Source organism: Camponotus floridanus, unplaced genomic scaffold, assembly GCF_003227725.1.
Source record: "Camponotus floridanus strain SB8 unplaced genomic scaffold, Cflo_v7.5 scaffold16, whole genome shotgun sequence".
In the NCBI taxonomy this organism is placed as follows: Eukaryota; Metazoa; Arthropoda; class Insecta; order Hymenoptera; family Formicidae; genus Camponotus; species Camponotus floridanus.
This window is the reverse complement of record NW_020229281.1, coordinates 2,681,866-2,693,110: the sequence shown is the minus strand read 5'-3', so window position 1 is coordinate 2,693,110 and position 11,245 is coordinate 2,681,866. Positions and strand designations below refer to the sequence as shown.

The 11,245-nt window shown below is 28.6% G+C and overlaps 2 protein-coding genes across 3 annotated transcripts; one reads left to right on the top strand and one right to left on the bottom strand.

The window, feature by feature from the left end:
* Positions 1–75: 75 nt before the first annotated feature.
* Positions 76–2,440, bottom strand: LOC105255954 (trafficking protein particle complex subunit 13). Its single transcript, XM_011265537.3, has 10 exons — positions 2,231–2,440; positions 1,905–2,073; positions 1,719–1,803; positions 1,492–1,619; positions 1,276–1,393; positions 1,089–1,185; positions 768–994; positions 609–709; positions 372–519; positions 76–301 (listed from the first exon to the last, which is right to left on the bottom strand). The coding sequence occupies exons 1-10, from the start codon at positions 2,271–2,273 to the stop codon at positions 209–211; spliced, it is 1,209 nt and encodes a 402-aa protein (XP_011263839.2). The 5' UTR covers positions 2,274–2,440; the 3' UTR covers positions 76–208.
* Positions 2,441–9,291: 6,851 nt separating this feature from the next.
* On the top strand, positions 9,292–11,216 carry LOC105255408 (erlin-1). 2 transcript variants are annotated; one of them, XM_011264677.3, is made up of 5 exons: positions 9,292–9,482; positions 9,785–9,912; positions 10,002–10,191; positions 10,295–10,553; positions 10,706–11,215. In XM_011264677.3, the coding sequence occupies exons 2-5, from the start codon at positions 9,805–9,807 to the stop codon at positions 11,127–11,129; spliced, it is 981 nt and encodes a 326-aa protein (XP_011262979.1). In that variant the 5' UTR covers positions 9,292–9,482; positions 9,785–9,804; the 3' UTR covers positions 11,130–11,215. The 2 variants fall into 2 exon arrangements, with proteins under 2 accessions (XP_011262979.1, XP_019884395.1); XM_020028836.2 differs by lacking the exon at positions 9,292–9,482 and having other exon boundaries at positions 10,706–11,216.
* Positions 11,217–11,245: the final 29 nt, after the last annotated feature.

Here is an 11,245-nt window from a genome sequence, read left to right as displayed (position 1 = left end):
AAAACAATTGAATAAAGATCTCTTTATTACAAAAGTAAGCTAATACTTATGTTTAAATATGTTATATTTAAATACAAATGTGTCATTATGTGCAAATCTTCTATTAATTCATAAAATATTCTACATAATTTCAATTATATAAAACATGATTGTTTATTATGTTTATAAATAGCAAATGCCAAAATCCAAAAAAGTGTTTTTATACATTTCAGTCCAACTGATTGACAAAAATTTGAGCTAGATCATCATAGTCATATACTCTTTTTAAAAATGTATCTGTTAATTTTAATCCAGAGATAGTCTGCGAAAAACAGAAAAAAACGTATTATCATTTAATAGTATATTAACACATATATAAATAAATTACTCACAATAATGCCTGTATTCAACATAATCAAACAGAGAGGTATATCCATAGAAACCCCAGGTTTCAAACTACCAATCATTGTATTGGATATTCCACACCAAGCTATAGACTCATTGGACTCTAAACTCAATAGTAATTCCATACTTCTTTCTCTATTTATAAGACAATAAAAGAATTATAATTATATTTATAATAATATATCATACGTTTTTTTTCTCTTAAATCATATAGTCGAACTTACGATGTATTTATTATATGACATGTACAATTGACTGGTTCTTCAAGATTCACCTTCAAAGGTATGTCCTTCATGATTACTCTCAGATCTCCGTATTCAGGTGCCTAAGATAATGAAATTTTATGTATATATGAATATTTATTAGTGTATAATGTAACATACCATTCTTTGCAATTGACTCGTTTGTAATCTTCCTCTCTCTCCCAAATTACTCCTCCATACAATATCTAATTTTCCAATATTTGTAGCGTTTTGCATCATTTTCGGATCTTTCATTAAGCTTAGTTGTGGTTTTAAACAATATAAATATTGCCTACTACAATTTGTATCCAGTAAATTTACACTTCCATAAATAGATTCTCCTTCGTCATTTATATTGAGTGTAGTTACTAAAATGAAATATATTTCTCTCAAAAATAAAACTTAAAGTTAAAAATAAAATATTTTTCTTAATTATAACTATTTTAATTGATGACAACTTACCGCTAAATAAATGAGATGATTCAAGAGCAACTTTTTCTAAACAAATTGGCCCAGCTGTTAGATTTTGTATTTGTGCCTCGAGATATACTTCATCTGACTTTAAAAAATATTATTGTGAAAACATATAGCAGAATAAGGATTGTATAAGAATATATAACTTAAATATAGTTAGATATTTAAATATTACCTCTGCATTATAAAACTTTGTCTTTACATCCAGTGGTTTAACTACTTGGAATTTAAAATATTTTCTAAACGACAGTGGAGGTCCAATCTGATTTGTATAAGACACTTCACAAACCAATCTAGAAATAGACAGATATATTTTCTATTTAAATTTAAAATTTTTATAACAACTTATAAACACTAATTTTATAACAACTTATAATTTAAATATCCTTACATATGTGTTCCTATTTCTTTAACCTCATGGTGAATAACTTCATCAACTGTACTATCAGGTGCTAATTCCTTTCCTTCTAAACTATTACCAGAAAGAGAAATTGTCTGTGTGCTTGTTTGTAAGTCTGCCTGGAATATATTAAAAAAAACAAGACATTAAAGAATATAAAAATTTGATACAATCTAAAAAAGTTATTATCTTGAAATATATATTATTTTGAAACTTACTTTTACAGTAACATTTTTCACCACCTGATTACTACCATTATGTACACATAGATAGCTAGAAAATATCTCTCCTAAATATATATTCCTAAAATAAAACACAAATATCACTCGAGTAATCTTACAGAAACTCGTTTGGAAATTTTTCTTTCTAAATACACGGAGTAGTTCTAAATTGAAAAAACATACCCAAAACTTTGAGGTAACACCATAAATTGTCCTATAGCAAGCGCTTCCATACCTTGCAATGCTGTACAATCGCTTTTGAGTTCATTGTTTAATGTATTACCTGGTAAGTCTGTTGAATCACATGTAACAACCATAGGACTTGCCAAAGTAGGTCGTGTTAATCTCATCACTGTAAAAATATTTTATTAGCAATCTCTTTGTGGATATAATTTTTTTCATTTTCTCTATATATTTAATTATATTTAATAGAATAATTGCTCGATTAAAATAACATAATCTGAAAAGTTGTAAAAAAAATGATATAAATTATTATTTAACAATATTACCTTTTAATGCCAATAAATGATCGCTTTTCGTTTTAACTTCCATTTTTTAAATAAATCGTAAAAACAATAAATTAAAACACCGTTAAAATATGTAAAAGTTATTTATACATCTCAAACTGTCATTTCCGAATTTTCATTCACTGAACCTCTTTATCGTCAACAAGACGAGAGAATCGATTCAAAACGATTAATCGAAATGATTGAAAATCTAATCGATACATCTACTTTTCAAACAGATATGTTAAATCGATATTTACAAATATTGTCACTTCTTTTCCATAATGTGAAATACATATATTTAATTTAAAATTAACAAATATGCAATTAAAATTAAAAGAAAAATACGAAAAATTATGTACATATATTAGTTAATTTTTGATTAACAAAGGAGGAGAGAATTATTGTAATATAATGACAAAGTATTAAATTTGTCAAATATTTGATCATCCCTATCCCCACTGCTTAACTAACCGCCACTGTCAGACTGCCACGTGTCTGAAAAAGACGACTAAAGAAATTTTACTTCAAATCAATAATATAATTTTTTTAGATTTTTTTATGTACCATTAAAGGAAATAAAAAAATATCATAAATAAAAATTAAATTCAATTAATTGAAGATAAAAACTAATATAATAAAATGTTTTATTTTAGGAAAATTAATATTAGCAGAGAGAAAACTGAGAGATGTCATAGCTCGCTTTTAGGTAATCCCTGGAAGCGATACTCCCTCTGTGGACATTAAAAACATGGACATGAACTACAAAACCAATGTCCACGAATATTTTCAGAGGGTAACATATATGTCCCTCTGATAATATAAATAATATAAATAAAAATATAAATAATCTAATTAATAATAATTTGTTATATAAGAATATTAGTATGTTCTCTCTTTTCACGCTATTATTCATATTATATATTTATATTATATACTTATATTATATATTTATTTATTTATTTAGTTCGCTCTAAGTCAGTCTTTTAAAATGCAAAACTAAATATTATAAAATTTGACTTTGGAAAAGCACGGTAAAACAATCGAATAAATTCAAATCATTATCGTAATAAAAGGTTCCGTGATACAATCGTTTAATAATTAATTTAAAATAAAATATACCTCTATAATTTAAAATTCCGCGTGTATATGTAGTACGTAAAATATTTCGACAAAAAATTATCAATAATATCATGTTTGGGCTGGGCGACGTATTGCAAGCGTGCTATACATATCACCGGTTTTGTTATCATTTGCACCTTGGCTCTCGAGTAATAAAGTAGTGATAAGAAACGCTTCGTATATGGTAATTTTTGTACTAAACACTATTACGAATAGTATCGAAACATAATTTGCTATAAATATTAATAAGTCTTAATTAATTTAAAAAAATTACCGACATAAAACTGTATCGCAGTGATAAACCTTTATCGAATCGCAATCATTCATTACTGGGAATAAAAAGATTGGGAAGAAAAAAATTGAAACACAGGATACGTATAAAGAAGATAAAAGAATTAATCATGTTATGTTATCATTCATTGATGCTTATTATAATATTTCTTTAACAATATTAAAGTTAACTATATTTCGACCAATGGTTTAAATTTTCTCAATCCTTGTTAATTAAACAATATACAATTTAATCGAGAATCGAATGAATGATGATCCAAAATATTAAATCATCACTTCGATCGTTGCGATCTTTCCGGGCAATAATTATTATTTTAATACTTAGAATCACAGATATTTGATCCGTGTTACTTTATCGTTCTACTTAACAATCTAAATATAATTTGAGGGGAGGACTGTGAGAGAACACAAAGTAAAACAATCGAATTATAGATGCAAATAATTAGCATAACGAAAGGCTCCGTAAATTGTTTGATAAATAATCAATTTTAATCAATAAATTAAAATACTTTCATAATTTAATATTTCACGTTAATGTATATTTTATAATATATAAAATATTTCGGCAACGAATTATCGATAACACGGCATTCGACTTTGGCAATATAAAATATAAACAGTAACGCTCTATACGTTACCGCTTTGTCATCATTCGCACGGTGACTCTAGAGTAATAAAGTAGTGGTGAGAAACGCTTCGTATATTGAAATTTTCGTATTAAACACGATTACGATTAGTATCGAAACATAATTTGCTATAAATATTAATAATTAAAAATTAATTAACTTTTGATAAACAACATGAAATTGTATCGCAAAGATAAATATTTATCGAACCGCAATCATTCATTACTGCGAATAAAAATTGGAACAGGAGATACAAAAGGCCATAAAAGAATTAATTATGTTATGAACTTTCGATTAATTAATAATTATTATAATATTTTTTTAACAATATTAGAATTAAATATATTTCGACCAATGCTTTAAATTTTCTCAATCCTTGTTAATTAAACAATATACAATTTAATCGTAAAGTAAAACAATCGAATTATAGATTTAAATAATTAGCATAACAAGGCTCCGTGAATTGTTTGATAAATAATCAATTTTAATCAATAAATTGAAATACTTTCATAATTTAATATTCCACGTTAATGTATATTTTATAATATATAAAATATTTCGGCAACGAATTATCGATAACACGCGTCCGACTTTGGTAATATAAAATATAAACAGTAGCACTCTATACGTTACCGCTTTGTCATCATTCGCACGGTGACTCTGGAGTAATAAAGTAGTGGTGAGAAACGTTTCGTATATTGTAATTTTTTACTAAACACGATTACGATCAGTATCGGAATATAATTTGCTATAAATATTAACAAAATTAATTAATTAAAAATTAATTAACGACATGAAACTGTATCGCAACAATAAATCTTTATCGAATCGTAATCATTCATTATTGCGATTAAGAATTGAAACAGGAAATACACAAAACAGGATAAAAGAATTAATTATGTTATGATATCCATCACTGATGCTTATAATATTTCTTTAACAATACTAGAATTAATTATATTTTGACCAATGCTTTAAATTTTCTCAATCCTTATTAACTAAACAATATACAATTTAATCGAGAATCGATTAAATGATAGGAATCCAAGATATTAAATAATCACTTCGATAATTGCAATCTTTACGGACAATAATTATTATTTTAATACTTAGAGTCACAAATATATTGCATCCGTGTCACTTTATCGTTCTTAACAATCTAAATATAATTTGGATTGTTGAGAGAACACGAAGTAAAACAATCGAATTATACATGCAAATAATTAGCATAACGAAAAGCTCCGTGATAAATTGTTTAATCAATAACGAATTTTAATGAATAAATTAAAATATTTGTATAATTTAATATTCCACGTTAATATATATTTTATAATATATAAAATATTCAGCAGCGAATTATCGAACACGACGTTCGACTTTAGCAATATAAATTATAAACAGTAGCGCTCTATACATTACCGCTTTGTCATCATTCGCACGGTGACTTTGGAGTAATAAAGTAGTGATGAGAAACGTTTCATATACTTTAATTTTTTTACTAAACACGATTACGATTAGTATCGGAACATAATTTGCTATAAATATTAACTAAATTAATTAATTAAAAATTAATTAACGACATGAAACTGTATCGCAACAATAAATCTTTATCGAATCGTAATCATTCATTATTGCGATTAAGAATTGAAACAGGGAATACATGAAACAGGATAAAAGAATTAATTATGTTATGATATCCATCACTGATGCTTATAATATTTCTTTAACAATATTAGAATTAACTATATTTCGACCAATACTTTAAAAATTCTCCTTGTTAATTAAATCCTTATTAATTAAACAAGTTATGTATCACAACATGTAATTATTTTAATCTTTTAATCTTACGATACATTAATACGTTTGATATATGAAATACATTAATATGTTAAAATATTTCAACATTGAATTAACAACAATATAGTATCCGATATAAACAGTACCGCCTTAATGATTTTGTTTTATGGTCTTATTATGCAAATTTAAATTTATATACCATATCACAAAATATATATTAAATTATATATATTATATTATATATAAAAGAAGTTATATATAATATAACCCTCCCATGGGGTACACCTTGTCGTGGTGGGAGGGCTTAGTACTTGGATGGTGCCTTGAGATTTGTTTTAAATTTTTCAATTTACGATAAATCTTATGGTGCCTGAAAGGGAAGCGAAGTACCCTTTCGCGTCGGTGCCGTCAACGTGTCGCGGACGGCAAGCGTTTCGTTACCGCGTTTTCGCGTTGTAGTATTCTCGCGTCGTCGCGTTTTCGCGGAAATTTTGGACTTTTTCATATAAAATCCCAATTTCATTTATTGTCACGAGTCTCTACTTTCGATGCCAACTAACTGGGATGTTTCGAGTTTGCACACGTTGTTATGCAACGTACACTCGCGCTTCGTGCTTCGTACTTCGTCAAATGATTCGGCCCGAATTAGTTTAGAACTCGATCGATTGCTCGGAATGGTCGTCAATGGGTCCCTTCTCTTTGCTCGTCTACCCTACAGCCACACGCACTGCGTGTGTTAACCCTGTCGAGGAGTCGAGTGGATTCCCCTAAGCATGATTTTCGCTCGGTAAAAGGGGTTGCCTCCCCATTTTTTAAATTGCTGAATGTTAGCATTTAAAAAATGTGGGTATCCTCTTCTTTTGCCGTCTACCAGCCTGGTGTAGCCATATCCTGCATTGCGGGAAACTTCGTGTTCCGGGCGAAGCACCTGAAATCATGCTTAGCGGGTCCAGGTTCGATACGAGATAGGATAATTATGCGCGAAAAAGAGCTGGTGAACTTTATTTTCCTCTATTCCTCAATCGTTTCGTCTTCTTTCCGGTTCGGGCCTAATCTTTGCTCGTTGTATCGTTGCACTCCCGACCTGTTGGCTCAAAGTTAAGTCTCGTAAATGAAATGAGATTTTCGCTCGTACCGAAACCGGGAGTGTCGTTGAAAGTATATATATATTAAATATATACATCGCGCGACCAAATTTTTAATCCGAATACCGAAGTAGTGCGGGAGTGCCGTTTAGTATCACGCGTAAAATAACGAAAATAGCGATATAAAAATATCGCTCGTGAGTGCGGGAGTGCCGTTGAAAGTATCGCGCGTCAACAACATGAGAGGAGGAGGAGGCCTAGGAGAGGCATCTTGCATCAGCGGAGCAACCTGATGGTGAATATTTATTATTTGTATATCAATTGTTATAAATCGTATGCATAATAATTTGATCTTATTATTTAAATGAATTAAAGAGAAAATTAGAGAGAAAGATTTTTATAAAAGTTATATAAAACTTTTTAAAAAACTTTCTTAAAAAACAGTTTTAAAATTTTATAAAATTTTTCCACATGTCTTTATCTCTGCTTATTATTTTACACATCGGATATAAAATTCCGCGCGATAAAAATTTTTTGAAATATTGATTGCATTTTGTGAGCATTAATATAAATGAATTTTATATTTGTATGTTACAGACAACATAGCTTCGATAACAACAACTCCGCTGTTGCGCATCAGTGCCGGTGAGTGAGAAAAACTTTTATTTAACTTTAAGGTAACGGATTCGTAGAGATTGTAGATGTAGATTGTAGATTGTAGATTGTAGATTGTAGATTGTAGATTGTAGATTGTGAATTGTGAATTGTAGTAAGTCCGTTGCCTTAAAATGGATGAGCTAGGATAGATTAAATTAAATAACTTTTAATAAATTCTTTCGAAATGCTTTGCATCTATTGCGAAAATATATTAAAGTATTAATTTAAAAAAGAGAATCAAGAAAAGAAAATTTTTTTGTAAAGACTTGACTAGTTTATTAAATCAAGAGCACGCATTAATAATTTTAACAATTTTATCAATTTTTGATACTACTTTATTCTTATAACGCGCACTTATTTTATTCTAATTTCTTATATCATAGCTCATCCATTGTAGAATTTGTTTGTAGATATTGTTTTTAAACTTTACTTTAACTTAATATAAATCCAAATTAATTAATTAAATAATTTGTAATATCATAAAAGTTATACGTACACATGAATTTTATATTTTATTAGAAAGTATAATATATAGAAATTTGTAGTAATTTGGCTTTATTTGAGTTAAAATAAAGTTATATTCAAATATTTAACGAACGATCGTAAAATCGAGCGATCGTTACGATGAGGGCGTGAACTATTTACGCTCATTTGCCAGTAATTAATCGGCAAAAGAAGGAGTATTTATCTCCTTTTTCGATCTCTGAGATCTAGAGATCGAGCGAGAAAGTGGCCAGGATCAACGAAAAGTAAATTCAACTGGCCTGAAGAAAAGCTTTACGTACAATAGTACGTAATGTCGGACATTTATTCATGCGGTTAAGGCATGCGGTTAGAGAATGTAATTAGGGCACGTAATTAAAATATACGTGATTAGAGATAGGCTTTCCTCAAATAATTTCACTTAATCGAGAAATAAGATTGTTAGGGCTATTTTTCGAGTCTTAATTATAAAAACTTCAGAAGAATCAGTGATTAATTTGACAAATTTTATACATGTATTAATAATTAAATTTTGAAATAATTAAAAAAATAATTGATAAATATTAAAGATCAGTTTACTGCTAATTAAAAAGACTTATATAAATACGATTAAAAATGTTTTTATCCCATCGCAGGCATTTTGTGTTTTGTAAGTAAAAAAATATAAATATGACAATGAATATAGAAAAATATTTATTTCATCTTTGAATATTACAGTATCTTTCGCGATTGAATAATTTATTTACTATCAATTTACATATATAAGTATCTTGTTATACAGCACTGATAGCACTGGTGCTACCGGCATTTTGTGCACATAGCATGGAACAAAACCAGAAATTGTACACATTATATATTACCCTCTAAGAACACTCAGGGACATTGGCTTTGTAGTTCATGTCGTTTTCAATGTCCATAGAGGGAGTATCGTTTTCAGGGATCACATAAAAGCAGACCATGACATCTTTCAGTCTTCTCTCTGATATTAGTTTCCATTGTCCCGATCATATTTTTTCCAAAGTCGATATCTTCCTTATCGAAGGGAGTGATTGAGAGGGAGCGCTATGGCTACTAGATGAGATCAAGCGACTTATTTCATAAATATGAATTTAATCGACTATGTTGTAATTTCTAATTATAATCACGCATCTGTCATTATTTTGTAATACACATTTTTCGTCTTCTGAGTTAAAGGTATTATGATTTGTATATCATACACACGCACGATTATTCTTTAAATAACCTCTATATTGTATTCTAAATTCTAATTTATAGGAATCATTTCAGCTCTGAGTTGATTTGCTAATTATGCGCTATATAATTATCGTTTTATATTTATACATTATGTAACTATCGCTACGAGTTAAATGCGATACTATTATTTCAAGCTATTCGAATTTCATGACTCACTCTTTATATTTTGAATATACTCTGTATATGTATATAGTTGTGCATTATTTATATACATATATCTTATTTGTGTATCTTTTTTTTAGCGCATTATAAACGGATAATTATGTTTGATCAAAGGATTATAGCAGTTGGCTTCCTTGTATGTTTTGCAATAGTATTTAACTTTTCTCTTCATCGTATTGAAGAAGGTCATGTAGGGGTGTACTTCCGGGTGAGTTATTTCAAGTATTTTTCTATCGTGTCCAAGAATCTCATTACTTTCTTATTGTTATATTTTATGAAAGTCTATGTCTCTGTCAGGGTGGTGCATTGTTACCCCAAGTGAGTCATCCAGGTTTTCATATGATGATACCATTGTTGACCACATATCGTGCAGTTCAAGTAACTTTGCAGACGGATGAAGTGAAGAATGTGCCATGTGGAACTAGTGGTGGTGTAATGATTTACTTTGATCGTATAGAAGTTGTGAATATATTGGATGCAAATAGCGGTAAGTTTTAGCAATTTATTCTTTCAATTTTCCTCGAGAATATATCAATATCTTATTCTATAGTTGTATTTTATATATTCTTTAACACATCTATTTTTTGCAGTTTACAATATGGTGAGAAATTTCACAGCAGATTATGATCGTACCTTAATTTTTAATAAAGTGCATCATGAATTAAATCAGTTTTGTTCAGTACATACATTACATGAAGTGTACATTGATTTGTTCGATCAAATTGATGAAAATTTAAAAACTGCACTTCAAAGGGACTTAAATGAATTAGCGCCTGGTCTCAATATACAAGCTGTAAGAGTAACAAAACCAAAAATTCCTGAAACAATCAGGAAAAATTATGAATTGATGTAAGTAATTATTTTATTAATTGATTTATTATTTGATTTTCTTTTTTAAATTTTAAAATGATTTTTTGTATATTTTTATATTTTATATATTTCATATGTTACTTCAATTTTGGATTATATATTTCAATTATGTTTTATATTTATATCTCCAGGGAAGCAGAGAAAACAAAGCTGTTAATATCCACACAACATCAAAAAGTAGTTGAGAAAGATGCTGAGACAGATCGCAAAAAGGCTGTTATTGAAGCTGAAAAAGAAGCACAGGTTGCAAAAATTCAATATAATCAAAAAATTATGGAGAAAGAGTCTTTGCAACAAATGGCTGCGATAGAGGATGAGATGCATTTAGCGAGACAAAAGAGCCGTTCGGATGCCGAATTCTACCAAATGAAAATGCAGGCCGAGGCGAATAAGCTACTTTTATCTAAGGAATTCTTAGAACTCAAGAAGTACGATTCATTGGCGCGCAACGCGAAAATATATTACGGGCAAGACATTCCAAAAATGTTCATACATGGTGGTTGCTCAAGTGATCTCGGTGTCGATTCCAGTACAAATATCGAGGAGAAACAATGATAAAAACCGAGTGCTGTAATTCATATTTTATTTTCTTCATTAATATACGAAATGAAATGATTTTATTTTTTCAAATCGATACTCTTATATAACATTCTACTATTAAAATTCTATTA